Consider the following 27,980-nt stretch of genomic DNA (forward strand, 5'->3'; position numbering starts at 1 on the left):
TGAGAAAAATGATGACCTCACAGTTTGTTATACATAATCTTAAACATTGCATATGTGCAATAGATACTAACTGTTGTTCTAAAAGGCAGGGCTTGGTTATAGAAGGGACTAGATTACCAATAAGAAATAGATTTTTTTTTGTAAATAAAAATGATCAGATTTCAAACTCGCTTTGAGGTGGTGCCCTCCCAGAAGCCTCAAGGGCAGTGTTATAGTGAGAACACAATGTAGAGGGCAAGTTCAAATTCCTTTGTGAGTTTTGAGTTGATGGTTATAGGTGGTCATTTTACCAATGACTAGTTCATAGCATACTGAAGCAACATATACAGACACAGAACTTGGGGATCAGAAACCAACCCAGTCCCTACCCCCAGTACAGACCAACATTTATATCCTGCTGGATTTTGCATATTAAAATCATGTGTTTGAGTGGCTATATTCTGTTCTATGGGACCAAGTGTCACAAATACAGAAGAATAAGCATAGACCTATTGGTTCACCTGCCCTTTCTAAGAACACCAGTAATATAAGCAAGCTGGCTTTTAAACTCTTGGTAGTCCATGACTGTCCTAAAAGCTTGATTCCAGTATGATTTCCTTCTCAGCCACCTTCCTCTGTAGTCGAGGCAAACGTTTTCGGAAATTTCCACTCAGCAGAATGTAGAGAAAAGGATTAATGCTGCTGCTGGCATAGCTGAGACAGATGGAGAAGTAATAGCCCACATAGAAGACCAGCGTGGGCTGCTCCATCTGCAAGTTCACCAACTGTATCACATGATAGGGGGCGGCACTTAGGATGAAGACTGCCACCAGCACCAGCACCATCTTTGTCAGCTTCATCACTCTCTGCTTTGGGACACTTGGATTGTGGCTACAAAGGAAATGTTGACGTAGAGAGAACATGAGCAACCATAGAAATTATGGGACAATGATTTCCTAGAATTTTTTTTGACAATTTATAATGGCTTTGTAGTGAGACATGAAGCTCATTTTCATATTTCTACTTACCCAGACAGAGCATTATGAAAAGACTCTTTTTTTCATTCCTATTAAAAAATTCCCAAAGTTTTCAAAGCCGGAACATTTTGAGAAAGTAAACAAATAAGATAGTATTGAATTACTCAAAGTGTGAAATAAACATACACAAATTTATACTGATATAAATGATTGAATAAAAAGAGCAAAGTCAAATTTTCTTTACTTAATGTGAATATATGCAGACACCCCCTTTTTGGGAGAAGGAGCCAAATTCCAACTTTTTCCCTTCTCTCTTGAATGTGGGCTATACTTAGGAACTCAATTCCAAAGAAGAGTAGGCAAAAGGATAACCAAATAGTAGAGAAGCCTGGAAAACACTACTTTAACCAAGCAACCAGGGCTAAGATCAACAGATGTGTCATGTAGCTATTGTGTGAGCCATGTTACACTGTCATGGAAAGAGCTTATTTTTTTCAATAATGTATATAACTATAATCTAATCATGATACACTACCAGACAAACCCAAAATGACAAACATTCTAGAGGATACATGGCCAGTATTCCTTAAGGCTATCAAAATCATGAAAAGCAAGGATAGAGTAATAGTGTCACAAATCAGAAGAGGCAGGAGAGACCTGACAAACAAAATGTATTAGCCTTGGTTGAACCTTGGAACAGAAAGATTTTAATGGAAAAACTAGTAAAATCCAATTAAGGATTTAGATTCGTTAATAGTAAAGTGCTGGGACCAGTGCTGTGCTGTAACAGGTAAAGCTGCCTCCCATATGGGCGCTGGTTCCACCCTACTGTTCCACTTCCAATCCAGCTCTCTGCTAATGTGCCTGGGAAAGCAGTGGAAGATGGCCCAAGTGCTTGGGCTCCTGCACTCATGTGGGAGACCCTGAAGAAGATCCTCGCTTCTGGCTTCAGATCGGCTCACCTCTGGCCATTGCAAAAATTTAGGGAGTGAACCAGCATGTGGAAGATCTCTCTCTCTCTCTCTCTCTCTCTATCTATCTTCTCAGTCTCTGTAACTCTGTCATCTTTATACTTTTATATAATTTGAAAGTAGATTCTAAGATACAAAATGCTTTAAATTCCTCATATTTTATTATGTTATATCATATTTAGACATTTAATAAAAATTTCCCTGGAACATGATGGAAGAAGCCCTGGGAATAACATTAAAAACAAAACAAAACAAAAAAAAAACATGGGAACTGAAAACCCAAGACAACGATTCCCCTGCTGTTTAGCAGAGCTGGCACCACCATTCTCCTACTTCTTGCATTTGAAGCATTACTGGATGGTAGCAGCTTTGTTTCATAAAATTCTCCTAGCATTTCCAAGTAAAGGAAAAACGTGATCTAATTTACAAAAACTAATTTACAAAACTGTTTAAAAAGGACCCAAACGGCCCTTTCAGCAGTCAGTGCCTTAGAATTCCATTTGAATCTATTTCAACCTTGTCACCAGTTCACTCTATTATAAGTTTAGAAGCTCAAAATTCTTTATAACTGTGGCTGCTGCCTTTTCCTTTTCTAAACAGACTACTCCTTAATAATGTATGACTTCCAGTGAATTTCATAAAGCTAAGTGGGAAGAAATGTTGTGAGCTAACAGATTACTTAAACTTTTGGTTCTGGGGTTTGCCACAAACTTTGATTCAATTGTTCACCATATAGTAATTTTTTATTCTTCACAATGTTATAGATGGTGTGCAGGGAAATCCAGCAACTTGCCTGCCAAAGGAAACACAAAAATCTACTCCAAAGATTAATCTGAATAATGTTTTTTAACACAGAATGTTATGTAATTACTGACTATATTCATTTGAACAACTTACTATGCACCATTTCAAGTTAAGATCATTTAAATTATTCATGAAGTTTTAGAGACAAGAGTCTTTAACGATTCTTTCCAAATGTATCATCTATAAGTCAGTCTTTGGTTTTATTTACTCCTAGTTAATTTCCCTCTAATATTACTGAGATCCCTCTCTAAATTAAAAACAACTGAAAGGTTGCACACAACATCTATGATATTTGAGTATATATACAACTTTGCAAAATGTACAACCAAAACATTTAAATAACATTATTTATGACAGATACAATAGAATCTTGTGTTTTGTTTACATTTTGTGAATTCACAGCATCAATAACTTCAACATTTATCACTGACAAATCCTGGAATAACTGTCTCAGAGTATTCCTATTTTCAGTAAATACATTTTGTAGACATATTAATGCCCATCATACCTAAGTGGGGTGTATTTCAAGTGATCAATGCTTAAGATTTGTTGTAGATACGTTGGGATATCAGAATTGAATTTTAAGAACATTGAATTTTAAGAAATTTAGCAAAACAAGGCAAACACTTACCATTTGGCATCTTTATTTTGTTGATACATCTCCCAAGTATGGCATAAAATTAAAATATAGCACACCAAAATCAAGGGTAAAGGGAAGAAAAATGTTGTTATTGTTAAATAAAGTGTATACCTGTGGGAAGAGAGGCAGAAAAAGAGAGAGAATTGCTGCTGTTATATCCACTCTTTTAGGAACTGGCATTTACTTATGCTTATCATTACCTTTAGTGTTATTACCAATAACAAGAAGCAGCAGTAGCATTTGTTGCATAGCTTTGCATATTTTAACCCACTGGATCTGTGCAACCTTATGAGTACAAAGTTGTAAGTATCCTCATGACAGAAGAAGAAACTGAGGCCCAGAATGGTTGTGTGGCTTGTCCAAGGTTACCCATTAAGCGGTAGAGGTGGTATTTTCCTAGGCAAGCAGTTGGGTTCCAGAACCCAGGCTTGTAATCTCAAGACTCTGGATGGCTTCTCAAAGGGCATGAGATCTCTTGAGAAATTAGCTAGTTTTTATTTCATGCTCTTTCAAGGAGACTTCTTAGGTGAGCCACTTCACTCTTGCGCAGGTACCAGGTATCCTCCTTCTTGGTAGAACCTTGGTCTCGGTGAAGGAAGGTGAACTCAGGTTGGCTGGGTGGGCCAGGTGGTGGATGGAAGACCTCTCTATCTTTCTCTGCCTCTGCCTCTCTGTAACTCTGCTTTTCAAATAAATAAATCAGATCTTTAAAAAAAGGATTAAGTATACTTTGGTGCATTACAGAGAAAGGGAGAGAAAGGGTTCACTCCCCAAATGGCCACAATGGTTGGAGCTGAGCCTGTCTGAAGCCAGGAACTTCTTCTAGGTCTCCCACGCAGGTGCAGAGGCTCAGGCCATACGAGGGAGACGGATTGAAAGAGGAGCAGCAGGCTTCAGACCTGTGCCCATGTGGGATGCCAGCACTGCTGGTAGAGGCCTAGCCCACTTTGCCACAGTGCCAGCCCCAGTATTACTCATCTTTACATTGGTTTAGAAATTAAACAGAATCTAACAGTTCTGGAAACTAGCTATCTAAAGCCAAGCTGCTGATGCGGTTCTTTCCTTTTGGAGGTTCTGAGGAAGAATCTACTTCATGGCTCTCTCCTAATTTCTAGTGGTTCCGGTTAACCTCTTGGTGTTGCTTGTCTCATAAACTGCTCCCTGTAATCCATGTCTTTGCACATGAGTTCCCTCTGTGCATCTCTGTGTATCCCTCTGCTCATGAGGACACCAGCCATCAGATTGAGGGCCAACTCAAATCCAGTAGGACCTAATCTTAACTTGATTATATCTACAAAGAACTTATTTCCAAATAGGGTCACATTGATAGGTAAAGGGGGTGTTGGAACTTGAACATATTTTGGGAGAAGAGTTTACCACAATTCAAACAAACTACAATGGAAAATTGATGAGGTTTGAGTCCGGGGAACACTTAAACTCTCTTGGAAATGCTCCTCTCTGGCTTGCTGCACTCCAGCCATGTCTGTCTGCCACGGATCTTTAAAATCCATATTTAAATATATTTGCACCCACTGAGGTTACATGATCAAATTCAAAATCTTTTTCAAAAGGCTACCCTCTTGTTAAAATCAAGCTATCACCTGGATTGCATACAGCAGAAAATGAAGTGTGGAGATGGCGGGGTGCGGGGGAGGGGGGGAGGGAGAATCTCCAAGGACACTCTTGGAGGCTGCTCACGTGTTGACAAGGAGGAAGAAGTGCTTCACAACTTAATTCAACTCTATTTTTCTTAAGTTTTAACAACTTACCAGAGTACATCGTCAGGGGATGTTAAATCAAAAGCACAACTCTCAACGCCGTCTTTAAATTTGATGACCTTCGAGTAGACCCAGACGGGCAATGCCAGAATACAGGAAACTACCCAAAGGCCCAAATTGATGCGAATGGTCTTGCACCTTGTTCTCCAACTCGTCACTCGAAATGGTTGGACGAGGGCCAAGTACCTGCAAAGCCAGTTAAGAAGGGTTTGGAAACAATCAATAAAAGCACTGAGCTCCAAGGATGAAAGGTTCACGGCAAGAGTAAATTATTAGTATTATTATCTTCCTTGAAGCACACCTCTATGAGGGCAAAAGAAAGTTATATTTTTTAAGAGCTGGCTGGTACCTGTAGAGAAAACAACTCTTGACCCTGCAAGTCTGAATAAACCACTCACAGAAACAGCTGTCCCTGCCCGAAACATACTGACAACGGTAGAATTCCACAGTGCAAACTCTTTCTTTACAGAGGTGCTTCCATTGTAAACGAGGCACTAGAAAACTTTGTTTTTGACCTTCATCCCTTTAGGACTTTCTGATGTAGTGGCGGGAGGGAAGAAACTGTGGGTGCTGACGGGAGAATCCTCAGCAAGACGAGGTGCAGGAGCATCAGAAAAGCAGCTGCTCACTTGGCCTTACCATAGCATCCCCAGGCTCTGCAAGTTTAGTTCACAGAAACCACTGAGAGGATGAAAAAGCATGAGGAGGATGTAAATTCTTCTGGGAACCCAGGCCAGAGGCCAGAGGGAGGAAATGGGCTAATTTCATGGGGAGGGGTTTTTCTTTTTCTTTTCTTCCATTTTAGATCCAGAAAAAAAGGATCATCATTAATCAAAGTTGAAATCTTGACATATCAAATACATCTCATCCTACAGCAAATCCGAAAATAATTTTTTCAGAGCAATCCAAAAGCTAAAGGATGAAAAAAGAGAGCTGGGACTCAAGAGAAACATATTTGACAAATCACAGTTTTGCTGGGGGATGGGAATTAGTAGAAATCAAATGAAAAAAAAAATGGTTTCAATGGTTGCTTCCTTTTCTCCAAGTTTTTGTATAGCTACTTAATGAAGACTCACAACAATGAAAACCTCCCTGCTCTCTTTCTCTTTCATTTTGCACAAGAGGTATGATGTTTTGCATTCAGCTAAGGGACCACTGGGCAAACAAGGAAAGGTTTTTGGCCAGGAAACTCAACTGCCCCAGCTTCTGCACACTGCACCTACATTCAGAATGATGACTGACTGCAGTGGGGTCAGGATCACTGCTGGGGCAGGGCAAGAGGCAGTGATCCTGATCCCGTTGCAGCCAGCCACCATTCTGACCGAAGCAAACAATGATGGAGTCTTGCATCAGTGAGGGAACCTTCTCTGATTGCACCCCTCCCCAGATTCAGAACCCTTCAATGGATTTCTGTCATTCTGCATAAAATTCAGATGAAATTCTGAATTCAGAAAAAATTCTGAATTCTTATCACGACCCACAGAGTCTTTCTCCATCTGTATCCCCATGCCATGCCTTTCCTGCCACTCTTCTTTGAAGCCCTTGTTTCCTGGCTCCTTCTCAGAGAAGCCTTTGTTGGCCACCTGCTCTATGTAAGGGGCCATGCCTGTAAGGGTGTTTCCTTTTTCTTGTACACATCACTGTGTGGAAATATATGTTTATTCACATGAGTCTTCACTTAATGTCTGTCTATACCAGTAGAATTGAATTCATAGGAGGGTAGGGGCCTTAACTATTAGTTTAAGATCATTGTATCCTCTGTGTCCAGCACTCTCCAGTGTATGATGTATGGTCAATCAGTATTTATTGAAGGAATAAATGAACTGGGAATTCTGCCTCCTGTTTATTTTTTATAGCATTTTACTTATTTATAATTGGAGAGGGAGGGAGGAAGATGGGGGGCAGAGAGAGAGAGAGAGAGAGCGAGTGAGAGAGAGCTCAGAGCTCTCATCTGGTTATTTACCTCCAAGTGCTTGTAAGAGTCAGGACTGGGCTAGGCTGAAGGCAGGAGCTGAGAATTCAGTCAAAGTCTTCCACCTGGGTGACAGGGGACCCAGCTACCTGAGCCACCATCTGCTGCCTCCCAGGGTATGCATAAGCAGGAAAATGGAATCAAGAACAGGACAGGGACTCAAACCTTGCCACTGAGTAGGGGATGCAGGTAGCATCTAGAGTAGCAGTTTAGATGCCCAGCAAGTATCTCTTGCTTATTGACTTGTGATCCTCTAGAGAATGTATTTACCAAAACAACCTCTAGTGAAAGTTTTAAGAAGTTTTCATCTGGAGGCACATATTTTAAATGCTATGGATGTTTATATTTTGCTATGTAGACAGGAATCCACTATTAAATATCCTGTATACTTGAAGTTATTACTACTCAGAGAAATTAAAATGAAAATTGTTAGAAGCATTTGAAATATATGATCCATTTATTTGGCAATTAAAATTATTTAAATATATGAACAATAAGGCATACAGATGGCACTGACATTTGGTTATGGTCTAACAAAGAAAACCTCATTTCTTTTTTTTTTTCCAACGTACAGTTTATGGATTACAATGGCTTCCCCCCCACACACAATTTCCCTCCCCCTCACACCCCTCCCATCTCCCGCTCCCTCTCCTATTCCATTCACATCAAGATCCATTTTCAATTATCTTTATATACAGAAGATTGATTTAGTATATATTAAGGAAAGATTTCATCAGTTTGGACCCACACAGAAACACAAAGTGTAGAATACTGTTTCAGTACTAGTTATAGCGTTACTTCACATTGGACCCTAATTTAAGGACAGATCCCACATGAGAAGTAAGTACACAGTGACTCCTGTTATTGACTTAACAATTTGACACTCTTGTTTATGGCGTCAGTAATCTCCCTAGGCTCTAGTCATGAGTTTCCAAGGCTATGGAGGCCTTTTGAGTTTGCTGACTCCGATCTTATTCCGACAGGGTCATAGTCAAAGTGGAAGTTCTCTCCTCCCTTCAGAGAAAAGTACCTCCTTCTTTGATGGCCTGGTTCTTTTCACTGGGATCTCACTCACAGAGAGCTTTCATTTACGTCTTCTTCTTCTTCTTTTTTTTTGTTTTGCGGCAGTGTCTTGGCTTTCCATGCCTACCATGCTCTCATGGGCTCTTCAGCCAGATCCGAATGCTTTAAGGCTGATTCTGAGGCCAGAGTGCTGTTTAGGACATCTGCCATTCTATGAGTCTGCTGTGTATCCCGCTTCCCATGTTGGATCTTTCTCTCCCTTTTTGATTCTATCAGTTAATGTTAGCAGAAACTAGTCTTGTTTGTGTGATCCCTTTGACTCTTAGACCTATCAGTGTGATCATTTGTGAACTAAAATTGATCACTTGGACTAGTGAGATGGCATCTGTACATGCCACCCTGATGGAATTGTATTGGAATCCCCTGGCACATTTCTAACTCCACCATTTGGGTAAAGTCTAATTGAGCATGTCCCAAATTGTACATCTCCTCCGTCTCTTATTCCCACTCTTATATTTAACAGGAATCGCTTTTCAGTTAAGCTTTAAACACCTAAGAATGATTGTGTGTTAATTACAGAGTTCAGCCAATAGTACTAGAACAAAACAGAGAAAAAAATACTAAAATGGATGAAGTATTACATTGTACATGTAGAGTCAGGACAAGAGCTGATCAGGTCATTGTTTCTTATAGTGTCCATTTCACTTCAACAGGTTTCCCCTTTGGAGCTCAGTTAGTTGTCGCCAATCAGGGAGAATATATGATATTTGTCCCTTTGGGACTGGCTTATTTTACAAACTTGCAGATTTTGTTGAATGTTGATAAACTTAGTAGGTGGGGTAAGAATTATGAGAAATGACAGGAAGTAAAAGGTTCTGTTTTACAGAATCTCCATTGTCTCTTACCAGCCGAACTTCTAGAATGAGGGCCAGGAGGAGGAAAGGATCCACCTAAATGTCTTAAGCAAAATTTTAGTGTGCTGTGTGCAGCCATATTAAGAGAGAACAAAAACACCACTCAGGCATGTAACACACATGTGTATGACTTGTCAACATTAGGAATTATGTACAGTTGGTTTGCACAAAGGCAGAAAATGTCCATAGGTTTTATTTCTAGTCCATTTGTTTCATTTGTAGTAAAAGGTTTACAGCAAGAAGACAAATACCTTCCTTTAAAATAAGCCAATATTCTCCTGTCGTCAAAGATATCAGGTCCGAAGGAGTTTTTATTGTCCCCAAGAATGGGATTGCTATTCGAAAGTCCTGTTGTTACTTTACAGTGGGTCTGGACAGTGTAGGGCCTTCTGCCTGGTTTTGGAGCCCTGGCTAGCTCACAGGCACTTCTCAAAACACAGTCACATTGGCTGGCATCAGTAAATGGATTTAAAAATGTGGTGTTAATTCTAAATTGAGAAGCACCTTCTTTACTGTGAGAATTCCTTTGCAGAAAAGCCATAGGATAGAAAAACACATAAAGTGTTACCAACATTGCTCATTTCTGTCAAAGTGAATGATTTATATAAATCTTGCCATCACTTTGTTTATCTATCTAAAGAATTTTTCATCATTTCCCCACCTCAAATGGCCACTTGCAAGGGTGAAAGATGCAGAGCTCAGGAAGAAGTCCTAGATGGGTCTAGGAAGTTTAATGCACCCTTCAAGACTGATATATTTACTTTTTCATTCATTCAGCAATACTTCTGGGAGTTGTATCCGTGGACAAAGACCCTGCCTTTGTGGGATTTACTGTTGAGGAGATGGAGCACTAGACAAATAACAATATGCGCATACATACATAAATTATGTAATATACTGAAGCAAGAGAGAAAGAAAGGCTAGATCCGAACAAGGGCGACCACATGCGTTGGGCTGGGTGGGAAGCTAAAGGTGGATGGAGATTTTGAGTGGGTTGTTCTGGAGATGGCATCTCACTGTGATGTGTCTTGGGGTTGTTTTCAGGCCCTGATTCTATTTGGGGAGAGTTGTTTGTGGAAGTCCTGGTGTCTGAATGATACCTACCTAATGAAAATACACATCTGTGAAAGTTGAAATAATGTTCTTAGGTCCTCCTACAATAAAACAAACAAAGGAAGTGGAGCTTTGCTATTAGGATCCAGCACTGACATTGCTGAAGTTGGAAAGAACATGGGGGAGCATAGGAGCCTCTGAATTAGGTTAAGGTATTTCAAAATCTCTTCACTTACCTATCCATGCTCATTACAGTCATGATGGCACTACAGGCAAACTGGTTGCAGGTATCCAGGGATGTGATTATGGTGCAAAGAGGCCCCCCAAATACCCATTCTCCTCCCTGGGCCCACTGATGAATAAGAAAAGGCATTCCAATGATGTGGACCAAATCAGCCACAGCCAGGTTGCAGATATAAATATCAGGGATCGTTGTTTTTCTAGACCTGAAAGAAATGGAGAGAAACTGGGAACTGATATTGAATGTAAGTACCTCCTTCAATATATGCCAACTGTCAGAAAAAGTTAATAGCCATAATGATTTTTAAAAGTTAAAGGAAAACCTACACAAATACACAGAGGAAGGCATAGTCTTGTGTACATTTAAACTTTTTGAACTATTTATCTTATAACTAACTATGGTGCTTTAAAAATATGTCCCCAAATTCATTGATATTCCTTTTAATTGGTAGAACTCAATTTTCTCTCTCTCTGAATGTTGAACTCAGCAATGTGGGTGTCAAGTATGTGGGTGAGCTCCCTTGCAGTACCTCCAGAAGCCCCAGTCCAATCTTCAAATGATTGTTACCCAGGAGAACAGCTTGACTGAAACTTTATGAGAGACTTCAAGACCCCACAAACCAGCTAAACTGCTCCTGGATTCCTGACTCTCAGAAACTATGTGAGATAGTAAATATTCATTGTTTCAAGCCACTAAGTTTTGTGATAACTTTTTCTGCAGTGACAAATTACACTAACTTTAAGTACACCGAGGCAACAACTCATTCCGAGGACCTAAAACACCTGAGAAGTGAAAGTAAATAGTTTCCACTGTATAATGCATTTTCCCCCACTGCAGGTGTAGCCACTGTTAAGATTTCAACTATTAGAAATGTTCTAGAAAAGTCTAAACCAATAGCAAAGACTACTAATGAAAATCTTGAAATCCAGACAGTGAGGAGAAGAATTTGAAATGAGTAAACCCATAGATACCACTAAGACTGAGCTTATGTCTGCTGCTGGGAGTAGTGAAGGCAATGTAACCCAGATGGGGTATCCTTACCTGTTGGTGAAGGAATTTTCTTAGAGCAGAAATCTAAGTTTAAAATTCAACTGATCCCTATCTTCAAGGAGCTGTCATATTCAATAATAATATATGGGGAACAACTTTATCTGGAAGATGCTGCTCATTAGTTCAACAAACACCATTTTTATTATTAATTAATGATAATTAATAATAATAATATTATTAATTAAGCACCAATTATATTATGGGACCTCAAAAGTTTGTAGAAAAGTGCAATTAAAAGATAAGCTTTGTTACTCTAAAAACTAAGACACATGCATATATAGGTCTCCCACGCAGGTGCAGGGGCCCAAGGACTTGGGCCATCTTCTACTGCTTTTCCAGGCCATAGCAGAGAGCTGGATTGGAAGAAGAGCAGCTGGGACTAGAACCGGCACCCATATGGGATGCTGGCACTTCAGGCCACAGTGTTAACCTGCTGCGCCACAGCACCGGCCCCAATGAACTTTATTTCTAAGTTGTCACATTATCATGTGAAAGATCAGACTGGAAGGGATCACACAAACAAGACTAGTGTCTGCTAATACTAACTGATAGAATCAAAAAGGGAGAGAACCATCCAACATGGGAAGCGGGATACACAGCAGACTCATAGAATGGCAGATGTCCTAAACAGCACTCTGGCCTCAGAATCAGCCCTTATGGCATTCGGATCTCGCTGAAGAGCCCATGAGAGTATTTTAGGCATGGAAAGCCAAGACACTCTGGAAAAAAAAAAAAAGAAGAAGACCTAAATGAAAGATCTCTGCGAGTGAGATCCCAGTAGAAAGAACGGGGCCATCAAAGAAGGAGGTACCTTTCTCTGAAGGGAGGAGAGAACTTCCACTTTGACTATGACCTTGTCTGAATAAGATCGAAGTTGGCGAACTTAAAAGGCTTCCATTGCCTTGGCAACTCATGACTAGAGCCTAGGGAGATTACTGATGCCATAGAGTGTCAAATTGTTAAGTCAACAACAGGAGTCCCTGTGTACTTACTCCTCATGTGGGATCTCTGTCCTTAATGTGTTGTCCAGTGTGAATTAATGCTATAACTAGTACTCAAACAGTATTTTACACTTTATGTTCTGTGTGGGTGCAAACTGATGAAATCTTTACTTAATATATACTAAATTGATCTTCTGTATATAAAGATAATTGAAAATGGATCTTGATGTGAATGGAATGGGAGAGGGAGCGGGAGATGGGAGGGGTGTGAGTGGGAGGGAAGTTATCAGGGGGAGGGGGGAAAGCCATTGTAATCCATAAACTGTTCTTTGGAAAATTATATTTACTAAATAAAAGTTAAAAAAAAGAAGAAAGATCATACTGGGTGAGGACATATTTATCCAGACCATGGGAACATAAACTGTGTGACAAAATATCTACCACAGAGTCCTTACTCAGCAACCACACTCTGGACATGTGGATACCACTAATAAAACAAGTTGATTCCTTGCCCCAGGAGCCTGGTGGCACATACCAGAATGATCAAGGGAGATGAGACATGAGAAGAACAATGGAAATCTAAGATTAGACAGGGAGCCTTGTTCTCTCATCCTCTGTCCTCTCTGGATTGATGAATTTGGGAGAAGGGGAGAACAGGACAGGAGATTGATACTTAGGTCAGTTAGAAAGAGCTCCATATTAAAAAAAATCATGGTGGCCAGCATTGTGACACAACAGGTTAAGTCACTGCTTGCGAGTCCAACAATCCATATGAGAGTGGTGGCTTGTGTCCTGGCTGCTCTGCATTTGGTCCAACTCCCTGATAATGCACATGGGAAGGCAGTGGATGATGGGCCAAATATCAGGGCTCCTGACACCAGAGTGGGAGACCCTGATGGAGTTCCTGACTCCCAACTTCAGCCTTGTCAAGCCCTGGCTGTTGAGGTGATTTGGTTAATGGTTGGGTGGGAGAGAATTTTGTTTCTGTCTCTCCCTCTCTGTTAATCTGCTTTTCCAAAAAATAAGTCAAAAATTTAAAGGGAGGGAATCCTCCCAAATACCCTCAATAAAGCCAGCATCTCTTTAATTCCTAAACCAGAAAAAGGTACAACAAAGAGAACTATAGACCAATTTCCCTGATGAACATAGATGCAAAAATCCTCAAAAAAATACTAGCTAATTTTAATGCAACAACATGGAAGAAAGATCATTCATCTGGACCAAGTGGGATTTATCTTAGTTATGCAGGGAGGGTTCAACATTCACAAATCACTAAATTTGAAATATCACATTAACAAACTGTAGAAAAAAAACATATGGTTATCTCAATAGATGCAGAGAAAGCATTTGATAAAAAACAATACCATTTCATGATGAAAATGTTAAGCAAATTGTGTATAGAAGGAACATTCCTCAACACAATCAAGGCAATATATGACAAACCAATTGCCATTATCTTATTGAACGGGGAAAAGTTGGAAGCTTTTCCACTAAGGTCTGAAACCAGTCAAGGATGCCCACTGTCACCATTGCCATTCAATGTAGTCCTGGAAGATTTAGCCAGGGCCATTAGGGAAGAAAAAAAATCAAAGGGATACAAATTAAAAAAGAAGAAGTCAAACTATCCCTATTTGCAAATGACATGATTCTATATATAGGAATCCAAAAGACTCCACTAAGAGACTCTTGGAACTCATAAGAGTCTTATAAAGTGGCAGGATAGAAAATTAACACACAAAAATCAATAGCCTTTGTATACACAGACAATGTCATGGCTGAGAAAGAACTTCTAAGATCAATCCCATTCACCATAGCTACAAAAATTTTAAAAACCTTGGAATAAATTTAACCAAGGGTGTCAAAGATCTCTATGATGAGAATTACAAAACATTTAAAAAGGAAATAGAAGAAGACACAAAAAAATGGAAAAATCTTCCATGTTTATTAATTGGAAGAATCAATATAATCAAAATGTCCATACTACCAAAGGTAATTTACACATTCAACACAATTCTTGGTATTTTACCAAGGAAATTCTTCTCAGATCTAGAAAAAATAATGCTGAAATTCATATTGAAACACAAGAGACACAAATAGCTAAAGCAATCTCATACAACAAAAATGAAGCAAGAGGCATCACAATACTATATTTCAAGACACACTACAGGAGAATTATAGTCAAAATAGCCTGGTACTGGCAAAAAACACATGTATAGACAAATGGAAAATATTAGGAATTCCAGATCAATCCACACATCTATGAACTTATCTTTGTTAAAGGAGCTAAAATCAATCCCTGGAGCAAGGTCTCTTCAACAAATGGTGGTGGTAAAACTTCATCTCTGTGTGCAGAAGTATGAAGCAAGTGCTCTACCCCACACCTTACACAAAAATCTACTCAAAATGGATCAAAGACCTAAATCTACAACCCAATATCATCAAATTACTACAGAACATTGGGGAAACTCTGCAGGACCCGCACCCATATGGGATGCCAGCATTGCAGGCAGTGGCTTTAGCTGCTATGCCACAGCACTGGCCCCGGCAAAGACTTCTTGGAAAAGACCCCAGAAGCATGGGCAATCAAAGCCAAAGTTGACAAATGGGATTATATCAAGCTGAGAAACTTGTGCACTGCAAAAGAAACACTCGGCAAAGCAAAGAGGCAACAGACAGAATGGGAGAAAATATTTCCAAACTACACAATTGATAAATGGTTGATGTCCAGAATCTATAAAGAGCTCAAAAACTCAAGAACAACAAAACAAACAATGCAGTTAAGAAATGGGCAAAGGACTTGAACAGCATTTTTCTTTTCTTTTTTTTTTTTTAACTTTTACTTAGTAAATACAATTTTCCAAAGTACAGTTTATGGATTACAGTGGCTTTTTCCCTCCCATAACTTCCCTCCCACCCACACCCCTCCCATCTCCCGCTCCCTCTCCCATTCCATTCACATCAAGATCCATTTTCAATTATCTTTATATACAGAAGATCAATTTAGTATATATTAAGATTTCATCAGTTTGCACCCACACAGAACATAAAGTGTAAAATACTGTTTGAGTACTAGTTATAGCATTAATTCACACTGGACAACACATTAAGGACAGATCCCACATGAGGAGTAAGTACACAGGGACTCCTGTTGTTTTGAACAGCATTTTTCAAAAAGGAAATTCAAAAATTCAAATGGCCAACAGACACAAGAAGAAATGCTCAGAATCATTAGCCATCAGGAAAAAGCCATTCAAAACAATAAGGTTTCTCCTCACCCCAGTTAGAATGGCTTTCTTACAGAAAACAATAAGCAACAAATGCTGGTAAGGATATGGTGAAAATGGTACCCTAATTCACTGCTAGTGGGAATGTAAACTGGTGCAGCCACTGTGGAAGACAGTACAGAGGTACTTCAGAAATCTGAATATAGCCTACCATATCCAGCCTTCTCACTCCTGGGAATTTACCCAAACAAAAATAAATCAGGATATGAAAGTATTATCTGTATCCCCATGCTTATTTCTGATCAATTCATAATAGCTAAGATATAGAATCAACCCAGATGTCCATCAGCTGAAGACTGGGTAAAGAAATTATAGTATATACACACTATGAAATACTACACAGTGCTTAAAAAATGAAATCCTGTCACTTGCAACAAAATGAATGCAACTGGAAACAATTTATATAAATAAGCCAGTCTCAAAAAGACAAATACCATATGTTCTCCCTGATCTGTGGTAACTAATAGAGTATCTAAAATGTTCTCTATAGAAGAGCAATTGACACTTTCAGATGTGATGGTGTTGGACATCTCTTGTCTCGACTGTTGAAGAACAGTATTTTTTTTTTTATTCTTCATATTATTTGTTGAACTGCTTTGCTTAAAGATTTATTTATTTGCTTGAAAGGCAGGGTTATAGACATGGAGAGGGAGAGACAGAGAAGTCTTCCATCTGCTGCTTCTCTCCCCAAATGGCTGCAATGGTTGAAGCTGGGCTGATCTTAAGCCAGGAGCCAGGAACTTCTTCTGGGTTTCCCATGTGGGTACAAGTGCCCAAGCACTTGGACCATATTCCACTGCTCTCCTAGGTTATCACCAAGGAGCTGGATTGGAAATGGAGCAAGTGTGATGAGAGCTGGCTCCCATTTGGCATGCTAGAGATGCAAACTGATGCTTAACCTACTATGCCACAACACTGGCCCCTATTTATTGAATTCCTTATTTAGTGTAGGGTTAATCTGATGAGTATAGAATTAACTAAAAATAGATTTTTGTAAAAAACAAGAATGGGAATGGGAGAGGGAAGAGCAAGAAGGATGAGAGTGTGGGCAGGCAGGAGGGAAGTTAGAGCAGGAAGAATCACTATGTTCCTAAATTTTTATATATGAAATGCATGAAGATTGTATGCCTCAAATAAAAGGTTTCTAGGTTAAAAAAACTAAAGAAATCATAAACCTTAGCATAAAAATAGATGTTATTGGCATTTTAATTGGGTGTATAAACTGTAAGTTGGTGGATAGGTCCATCCCAATCATAGCAATTTGATCCATGTTCCTTATTCTTCATTGGAAATGTACCTATCACTTACTGGTAATGAATTATGGCCATTCTGTTGTTGAGGACAGTACAGACTATTAACTGACAATTAAAGAGTATTAAATGAAAGCATTCTGAAGCAAATGCTGTATTTAGTTGGACATAGGGTGCTAGGGCAATGTAAAAGGCACATGAAGTGTTTTATTGGTTTCTTTATTTAAAGTGACAGCATAGAATCATAAATAGGTACTGTAAAATTTCTAACATACAACCAAAATTCTTTTTAAATATCTAATTTATCTTCATATTTCCTGTTGTCAGCCTTCATTAGATTACTATCTCTTATGACCCAAACATTTAAAATAAAAAATACAGACCAATTGTAATTTGGGCTAGCATGTTTTCCATATGGTTGACATAACCATATCTAATGTTAACTAATTTGAAGAATGTAAAATAAGTTACAGGAGAGATCCAAGACAGCTGAATAGGGTATAGCCACACTAACTTAAGTTGCTCTGGGATATGAAAAGAACAAAGGAGGGACTATGTTTGCAGGAATCCGACTGATGGAAATTTGTAGCAAAGAAGTGAAAATAACAATAAAGATTCAGTAGTACAAGAGGAGAGAAGACAGGGACACCACTGCAGCCAGCCATGTAGCACAGACAATTGCCAGCTGTGAACCACCATCTCACCATGTCAAAGTAGGAAGAAATTGTCATGTGCCCTGCCTGATGCTGGAAGTTTTAGTTTAGAGGGAATTCCACAGTCACCTGTTGACTTTTCCTTTAGCCTGGAGAGGGGACTGGGGTCTAGCAAAACTGCTGGGCTTGGAGCAGGGAAGTTGCCTTTCTTCCTTCTCCTCCCTCATTCCCACAGAGCACCATGCTCAGCATTGGAAAGTCACACATACACCTCTTCACCTACCAGCATCATAGTAAACATGTAGAGCAAATGACATATTCCCTGTATCCTGTAACTCTGGGACTTTGGGGGTATTAACTCCAGAATTAACGCTCATGCACCAGAAGCCACCACACCCCCCAAAAATCCACTCTCACCCTGAGAGATCTGGGTAATGACTCCACAATACTCTGCAATACCAGGACTATAAAAATTCATTCTAAATTTCTCATTGACACTAGAATCTACTTGGTGTTGATAGGGAACCTATGTGTACTCCACCTCTCTGGACTCATGCTCTCAGAGGAAAATCTCCTGTATACATTGTAGTCATCCTGTAGGATTGGAGCAGGGTTCAGTTCACATCCCCTAGCCCTAGGACTAGGGTTGTTGATATTACAAGCCACAGCACCAGTTGGACTCTCCTAGCAGGACCTGAAGATTTCCATCCATATCACACAGTCCTAGAGCCACAAAAATTGGTGCCACAAGCCCCAGCATCACTCAAGCTTGCCAGTAGTACAATGGGACAGCCACCCTTATCTTTCAGCACAAAGTACAAGGAAGGCCCTGGCTATCAAATTTGAGTTTCACTGAACTTTCTGTGGACCAAAGATACACACCCAAGGAAACCTTTATTCTTCTCAAAGCCACACTTCTATCCCTACAAACTGCAGTAGACTAGCCCACTATGTCACTTATAGACATGGCTGACATTGATTAACACAAAAGAAGTTATTCAGAAATTATACTCTTGGGCTTACCTAGACCCAAAACCAAAGCAACAAGCCAAGTGATACCCTGCATTCCAGCTAAGCCATAAACTCTTTTCCAATAAAACCTACTCAATAAAAAAGAAGGAACAAATACATCAGAAGGGCAGATGTCAACATAGGAACACAGAGACATGAAGAAACACGGTAGCATGATGCCATTAAAATAACACAATAATCTTTCAGAATTAGATCCTGAACTGAAGGAAATCTATGAAATAACAGAGAATTCAACATGATTATAAAGAAACTAAAAGATATTCAAGAGAATATAAATAGGTTAAGGAAATGAAGAAATCAATGAATGACGTGAGTAAAAGTATTACTAAGGAGACAGAACTCATTAAGCAGAACTTAATAGAAATTTTTGAGATAAAATCTTCAAACAATTAAATAAAAACACAATTTAGAGATTTAAAACAGAATAGACCAAGGGGAATAAAGAATTTCTGACCTTGAGGACAAGAAATTTGAGATAATCCGGTCAGACAAAAATGAAGAGAAAAAAACTAAAAAGAATGAAGAAAGTTAAATGAAATATAGGATAACATTAAACAACCAAATATCCACATGATAGGTATTTCTGAAGAAGGGGAGAACGAAAAAAATCATTGAGTGCCTGATAAATGAAATAATAGTTGAAAATTTCCTAGATCTTGAAAAATCATGGACGTCTAGATACAAGAAGCTCAAAGAACCCCAAGTATACTCAAGCAGAAAAGATCTCTTCCAAGACATAATTGTCAAAAGTTAAAGACAAGGAGAGAATCATGAAAACAGTAAGAGAAAAGCATCAAGTTATATATAAAGGAAAATCAATTGGGTTAATATCAGACTTCTCAGGGCCATCAAAAAGGAGGTACCTTTCACTGAAGGGAAGAGATACAAATTGGGAAGGAAGAACTCAAACTATCCCTCTTTGCAGATGATATGATTCTGTATTTAGGGGACTCAAAGAACTCTACTAAGAGACTACTGGAACTCATCGAAGAGTTTGGCAAAGTAGTAGGATATAAAATCAATGCACAAAAATCAACAGCCTTTGTATACACAGGCAATGCCACGGCTGAGGAAGAACTTCTAAGATCAATGCCATTCAAAATAGCTACAAAAACTATCAAATACCTTGGAATAAACTTAACCAAGGACGTTAAAGATCTCCAAGATGAGGATTACAAAACCTTAAAGAAATAGAAGAGGATACAAAAAAACGGAAAAATCTTCCATGCTCATGGATTGGAAGAATCAATATCATCAAAATGTCCATTCTCCCAAAAGCAATTTATAGATTCAATGCGATACCAATCAAAATACCAAAGACATTCTTCTCAGATCTGGAAAAAATGATGCAGAAATTCATATGGAGATACAGGAGACCTCGAATAGGTAAAGAAATCTTGTACCACAAAAACAAAGCCGGAGGCATCACAATACCTGATTTCAGGACACACAACAGGGCGATTGTTATCAAACAGCATGGTACTGGTACAGAAACAGGTGGATAGACCAATGGAACAGAATAGAAACACCGGAAATCAATCCAAACATCTACAGCCAACTTATATTTGATCAAGGATCCAAAACCAATCCCTGGAGCAAGGGCAGTCGATTCAATAAATGGTGCTGGGAAATTTGGATTTCCACTGCAGAAGCATGAAGCAAGACCCCTACCTTTCGCCTTACCCAAAAATCCACTCAACATGGACTAAAGACCTAAATCTATGACCCGACACCAAATTTTATTAGAGAACATTGGAGAAACCCTGCAAGATATAGGTACAGGCAAAGACTTCTTGGAAAATACTCCAGCAGCACAGGCAGTCAAAACCAAAATTAACATTTGGGATTGCATCAAATTGAGAAGTTTCTGTACTGCAAAAGAAACAGGAGAGTGAAGAGGCAACCAACAGAATGGGAAAAAATATTTGCAAACTATGCAACAGATAAAGGGTTGATAACCAGAATCTACAAAGAAATCAAGAAACTACACAGCATCAAAACAAACAACCCACTTAAGAGATGGGCCAAGGACCTCAAGAGACATTTTTCGAAAGAGGAAATCCAAATGGCCAACAGACACATGAAAAAATGCTCAGCATCACTAGCAATCAGGGAAATGCAAATCAAAACCACAATGAGGTTTCACCTCACCCCGGTGAGAATGGCTCACATTCAGAAATCTACCAACAATAGATGATGGCAAGGATGTGGTGAAAAAGGGACACTAACCCCCTGTTGGTGGGAATGCAAACTGGTAAAGCCACTATGGAAGTCAGTCTGGAGATTCCTCAGCAACCTGGAGGAACCTGGAAAACATCATGCTGAATGAAATAAGCCAGTCTCAGAGGGACAAATATCATATAGTTCGCCCTGACTGGTGACAACTAACTGAGCATCAAAAAGGAAACCTGATGAAGTGAAATGGACACTATGAAGAACAATGACTTGATCAGCCCTTATCATCACTGTTGATGTACAATTTAATACTATATCCCTTTTAGTATTTTTGTTTGTTCTACTTAATACCATTGGTTGAGCTATGTAATTAACACACAATTATTCTTAGGTGTTTAAAGTTAACTGAAAAGTGATCTCTGTTAAATGTAAGAGTGGGAATAAGAGAGGGAGGGGATGTACAATTTGGGACATGCTTAAGCTGACTTTCCCCATACTAAATTGATCTTCTGTATATAAAGAGAATTGAAAATGAATCTTGATGCAAATGGAAGGGGAGAGGGAGCGGGAGGGGGGAGGGTTGCGGGTGGGAGGGAAGTTATGGGGGGGGGGAAGCCATTGTAATCCATAAGCTGTACACTGGAAATTTAGATTCATTAAATAAAAGTTAAAAAAAAAATAAAAAAAAAATAAAAATAAAAATACATTATTATAAATTGAAAAAAAAAAAAAAAAAAAAGAAATGTGCCAGGGGATTCCAATACAATCCCATCAAGATTACATGTACCAATGCCACCTCACTAGTCCAAGTGATCAATTTCAGGTCACAATAGTCCATAATGAGAGCTCTAAGAGTCAAAGGGATCACATAAACAAGACTAGTGTCTGCTAATACTAACGGGTATAATTAAAAAGGGAGAGAACGATCTAATATGGTAAGCGGGATACACAGCAGACTCGTAGAATGGCAGTTGTCCTAAACAGCACTCTGGCCTTGGAATCGGCCCTTGAGGCATTCGGATCTGGCTGAAGAGCCCATGAGAGTATTTTAGGCATGGAAAGCCAAGACACTCTGGAAAAAACAAAACAAAACAAAAACAAAAACAAAAAACAAAAAACAAACAAAAAAACAAAACAAAACCAAAATTAAAGATCTCTGCAAGTGAGATCCCAGTGGAAAGAACGGGCCATCAAAGAAGGAGGTACCTTTCTCTGAAGGGAGGATAGAACTTCTACTTTGACTATGGCCTTGTCGAAATAAAATCAAAGCGAGCTCAGAGGGCTTCCATGGCCTTGGCAACTCATGACTAGAGCATAGGGAGATTGCTGACGCCTAAACAAGAGTGTCAATTTGTTAAGTCAACAACAGGAGTCACTGTGCACTTGCTCCCCATATAGAATCTCTGTTCTTAATGTGTAGTTCAACTTGAATTAATGATATGACTAGTGCTCAAACAATATTTGCTAATTTGTGTTCCGTGTGGGGGCAAACTGATGAAATCTTTACTTAATATATACTAAATTGATCTTCTATATATAAAGATAATCAAAAATGAAACTTGATATGAATGGAATTGGAGAAGGAGCATGAGATGGGAGGGTTGTGGGTGGGTGGGAAGTTATGGGGGGGGGAAAGCCATTGTAATCCATAAACTGTACTTTGGAAATTTATATCTACTAAATAAAAGTTAAAAAAAAACTGGATGCAAATATGTAGAAGAATGAAATTAGATCTATATCTCTCACTATATACCAAAATCAAGTCAAGAAGGATTAAACACTTAAATTTATTATTTTTTTTGTAAGAGAAAGGTGGTTCCAGCATCCCATATAGGCACCGATTAGAGACCCAGCTTCTCCACTTCCGATTCAACTCCTTGGTAATGTGCTTGGGAAAGCATCAGAAATGTCTCATGCTCTTGTTTCCCTACACCCATTTTGGGGGAGACCTGGATGAAGCTCCTGGCTCTTGGCTTCAGCCTGGCCCAACCCTGGCTTTTGCAGTCATCTGGGGAGTGAACCAGCAGATGGAATATCTCTCTGCCTTTGCCTCTTCCTCCCTGTAACTCCACCTTTCAAATAATTTCTTTAAAAATAGTTCAAAATGCTCAATATTCAAAAATAGCTTTACAGGATACAATAAGGAATGATTAAAGTAATTCTTAAAAATTCCAATGTTCTAAATAAGTGTTAAGTTATGGATGATGCTTAAAAAATTCATTGACCTTCTATATTTAACTGCAGCAACACTGACCAAAAACAGTTTGGAAGCGGGTGGTTGATAAGAATCCATCAGGGGAAAGTGATTGATTGTGAGCCTCCTGAGGGATAGTGAATACTATCTCCATCACCATCCCAAAGGCTCTTCTTGCTCATACTTGGTACTGTGAGGATTCTTCCATCTGTACCGTGAATCCAACAACCAGCTTTTAGTTTGTTGGTACATTTGTTTTCATTAGTATGAAGCAAAGAGCCTAGAATTTGGAATTAGAAGATTAGGGTTCATTTGCCAGGGTTGCTACTCAGCTTTGTGGGGTTTTACAACTTATTTACTCTCCTAAGCCTATTGTCTCAAATGGGTATAATAATAGAGCTACTATTTTGAGGGTTAAATTAATTTACAATTGTGCCTTAAGTGGCCCACAAAAACTTTTTTTAGGTGTGTGCTAATGGAATGATGAAAATACATTTTAGGAAGTATTCCAGAACATCTTTTGTAACATATATGGGTATTCAGAAAATTCATGCAAAAATAGGATAAAAGATAAGTTTTTTGATGGAAAAATAATTTAAAATCAATGCATATAAGGAGGTCTTCAGAATTTATGAAAGATGCATATTATCAAACACCATACATCAATTTCAAAATTTTATGTACCAAAATAAACTTATCTACAAATACAATTTTCATTAATTTTTTGAAGTAGATTTACATATAGGAAAACATTTTTAAGAATGATGATGTGGCCGGCACTGCGGCTCAATAGGCTAATCCTCCGCCTGCGGTGCTGGCACCCCAGGTTCTAGTCCCGGTTGGGGCGCTGGATTCTGTCCCAGTTGCTCCTCTTCCAGTCCAGCTCTCTGCTGTGGCCTGGGAAGGCAGTGGAGGATGGCCCAAGTCCTTGGGCCCTGCACCCGCATGGGAGACCTGGAGGAGGCATCTGGCTCCTGGCTTCGCATCAGCGCAGTGCGCAGGCTACAATGTGCTGGCTATAGTGGCCACTTGGGGGGTGAACCAATGGAAAAAGGAAGACCTTTCTCTCTGTCTCTCACTGTCTAACTCTGCCTGTCAAAAATAAAAAATTTAAAAAAAAGAATGATGATGTAGTATTGCAAGAGACCAGGACAAAGATTTAACATCTTATATTGATAAAATCAGCAAAATTTAAATGTGAAAATAATCATGATAGCAAAGATGTCAATGCTTAAGGAGCATTATGCACTAATTCTAAAGCCATTTAGTCAAGTTGATGTTAATAAATAGTTCTTTTTCTTCGGATTAAACCTTACGCTCTTGCCTGAAGTAGGAGGCAGATGTGGAGCAATGATGGGAGACACTGGGGACATACATCTCAGTTCAGGAACAGTTTACTTTGGGGAAGACCAGCCAACATGTATGACTTTCTGCATCTTTAGGTCATCAAATAGGTTCTCTTGCCTATCTGAGTGAAGAAGAGTCTCTTTCACCAGTCCAAACATGTCTGGTTCTTAGGATAGCTCTTATTGCCAGGAAATAAAGTGGTAGCAGGGGCCCCATCCCCAGAAATCCTTAATGAGTCTGAGGGACACAGAAGACCTCGAATAGCCAAAGCAATCCTGTACAATAAAAACAAAGCCGGAGGCATCACAATACCTGATTTCAGGACATACTACAGGGCAGTTGTTATCAAAACAGCATGGTACTGGTACAGAAACAGATGGATAGACCAATGGAACAGAATAGAAACACCAGAAATCAATCCAAACATCTACAGCCAACTTATATTTGACCAAAGATCCAAAACTAATTCCTGAAATAAGGACAGTCTATTCAATAAATGGTGCTGGGAAAATTGGATTTCCACGTGCAGAAGCTTGAAGCAATACCCATACCTTTCACCTTACACAAAAATTCACTCAACATGGATTAAAGACTTAAATCTATGACCCGAAACCATCAAATTATTAGAGAGCATTGGAGAAACCCTGCAAGATATAGGTACAGGCAAAGACTTCTTGGAAAATACTCCAGCAGCACAGGCAGTCAAAACCAAAATTAACATTTGGGATTGCATCAAATTGAGAAGTTTCTGTACTTCAAAAGAAACAGTCAGGAAAGTGAAGAAGCAACCGACAGAATGGGAAAAAATATTTGCAAACTATACTACAGATAAAGGGTTGATAACCAGAATCCACAAAGAAATCAAGAAAATCCACAACAACAAAACAAACAACCCACTTAAGAAATGGGCCAAGGACCTCAAGAGACATTTTTCAAAAGAGGAAATCCAAATGGCCAACAGACACATGAAAAAATGTTCAAGATCACTAGCAATCAGAGAAATGCAAATCAAAACCACAATGAGGTTTCACCTCACCCCGGTGAGAATGGCTCACATTCAGAAATCTACCAACAACAGATGCTGGAGAGGATGTGGGGGAAAAGGGACACTAACCCACTGTTGGTGGGAATGCAAACTGGTTAAACCACTATGGAAGTCTGTCTGGAGATTCCTCAGAAACCTGAACATAACCCTACCATACAACCCAGCCATCCCACTCCTTGGAATTTACCCAAAGGAAATTAATTTGGCAAATAAAAAAGCCATCTGCACATTAATGTTTATTGCAGCTCAATTCACAATAGCTAAGACCTGGAACCAACCCAAATGCCCATCAACAGTAGACTGGATAAAGAAATTATGGGACATGTACTCCATAGAATACTATACAGCAGTAAGAAACAACGAAACCCGGTCATTTGCAACAAGATGGAGCAATCTGGAAAACATCATGCTGAGTGAATTAAGCCAGTCCCAAAGAGAAAAATATCATTTGTTTTCCCTGATCGGTGACAACTAACTGAGCACCAAAGGGGAAACCTGTTAAGTGAAATGGACACTATAAGCAACAATGAACTGATCAGCTCGTGTCCTGACTTTAGATGTACAATGTAATACTTTATCCTTTTTAGTATTTGTTGTTGTTGTTGTTGTTCTAGTACTAGTGGTTGAACTCTGTAATAAACACACAATTATTCTTAGGTGTTTAAATTGTAACTGAAAAGTGATCCCTGTTAAATTTAAGAGTGGAAAAAGAGAGGGAGGAGATGTACAATTTGGAAGATGCTCAATCTGACTTGCTGCAAATGGTGGAGTTAGAAATGTGCCAGGGGATTCCAACACAATCCCATCAAGGTGGCATGTACAGATGCCATCGCACTAGTCCAAGTGATCAATTTCAGCTCACAATTGATGGCTCTGATAGGTCTAAGAGTCAAAGGGATCACAAAAACAAGACAAGTGTCTGCTAATACTAACTGATAGAATCAAAAAGGGAGGGAACCATCCAACATGGGAAGCGGGATACACAGCAGACTCGTAGAATGGCAGATGTCCTAAGCAACACTCTGGCCTCAGAATCAACCCTCAAGGCATTCGGATCTGGCTGAAGAGCCCATGAGAGTATTGTAGGCATGGAAAGCCAAGATATCATGGAAAAAAAAAAAGACCTATATGAATGATCTCTGTGAGTGAGATCCCAGTGGAAAGAACGGGGCCATCAAAGAAGGAGGTACCTTTCTCCGAAGGGAGGAGAGAACTTCCACTTTGACTATGACCCTATCGGAATAAGATCAAAGTCAGCAAACTCTAAAGGCTTCCATAGCCCTGGCAACTCATGACTAGAGCCTAGGGAGATTACTGACGCCATGAACAGGAGTGTCAAATTGTTAAGTCAGCAACAGGAGTCACTGTGTACTTACACCCCATGTGGGATCTGTCCTTAATGTGTTGTCTAATGTGAAGTGATGCTATAACTAGTACTGAAACAGTATTTTTATACTTTGTGTTTCTGTGTGGGTACAAACTAATGAGGTCTTCACTAATTATATACTGAATTGATCTTCTGTATATAAAGAGAATTGGAAATGAAAAAAACAACCTGGTGTTAAATTGGAAATGGCATAGAAAATTAATTAATTTTTTTAAAAAAAAACTATTATGTAGTATCTCTGTCTTTAATGTGCTATACATTGTTATTTAATGCTATAATTAGTACTCCAATGGTAGTTTTTTCACTTTGTGTTGCTATATGGGCAAACTGTTGAAATCTTTACCTAATATGTACTAAACTGATCTTCTGTATATAAAGAGAATTGAAAATGAATCTTTATGTGAATGGAAGGGGAAAGGGAGCGGGAGGAGGGAGGGTTGCGGGTAGGAGGGAAGTTATGGGAGGGGGGAAGCCATTGTAACCCATAAGCTGTACTTTGGAAATTTATATTCATTAAATAAAAGTTAAAAAAAAATAGTAAGAATTTTAAAAGCTCCATAGGTGAATCTAACATGAGGTTGAGATTGCGAGTTATTGCTCTTAAAAAATTCACATATCCAGCAAAGGGCATTAGATTAAGTTTTATCATTTTAATATCTGCAACCTAGATATTCCTTAATGTATGACAAAATAACTAGACTGTTCTTTAATTATCTTAGGAAAATATTTCCCACACATGATTTCATTAAGCACAATCCTACAGAAGATATAATTCCTTTTTTGGAGTTCAGAATGTGACTATATTAATGATGGAAGAAAAAAAATCCCTTACCTTATGATAGTGAATATTATGAGGATGTTGCCAATCAGTCCTGTTAAACAGATAATTCCAATCATGGAAGGGAGAATGAAGATATCCATAATTCTATGGCTTTGATAAACAAACTCTTCATTCCAGGATTTATTTAAAAGTTCCAAAGAGGTGTTCCAACACAATGAATGAGATGAGTTCATTTTTCATGTACTTTTAGTGGTTACAGCTGTGGAGTAACAGGGGGTAATTTACTGATTGGCTTTCTCCGAAATAGATTTACTTTACCCAATTAAAAATGTTTATTACAGCTTCCTTTGCATCAAAATTTCACACAAAGTAGGATTCCAGGTTGGATATGATCGATCCCTGTTCATAATGATCTCAAAGATAGCCTGACAGTAAATTAGGCTTTGCAAATTAGTATACAGACTTTGAGCATAACTGATATTCACTCAG

The 27,980-nt window shown here is 38.9% G+C and overlaps 1 protein-coding gene across 1 annotated transcript; it reads right to left on the minus strand.

The window, feature by feature from the left end:
- Positions 1-569: 569 nt before the first annotated feature.
- Positions 570-27,724, minus strand: MCHR2 (melanin concentrating hormone receptor 2). The gene is made up of 5 exons (XM_062187235.1): positions 27,543-27,724; positions 10,348-10,557; positions 5,141-5,335; positions 3,363-3,482; positions 570-870 (listed from the first exon to the last, which is right to left on the minus strand). The coding sequence occupies exons 1-5, from the start codon at positions 27,722-27,724 to the stop codon at positions 570-572; spliced, it is 1,008 nt and encodes a 335-aa protein (XP_062043219.1).
- Between the last annotated feature and the right edge of the window lie 256 nt (positions 27,725-27,980).

The sequence above is a fragment of the Lepus europaeus genome, chromosome 3, assembly GCF_033115175.1.
Source record: "Lepus europaeus isolate LE1 chromosome 3, mLepTim1.pri, whole genome shotgun sequence".
Classification (NCBI taxonomy): domain Eukaryota; kingdom Metazoa; phylum Chordata; class Mammalia; order Lagomorpha; family Leporidae; genus Lepus; species Lepus europaeus.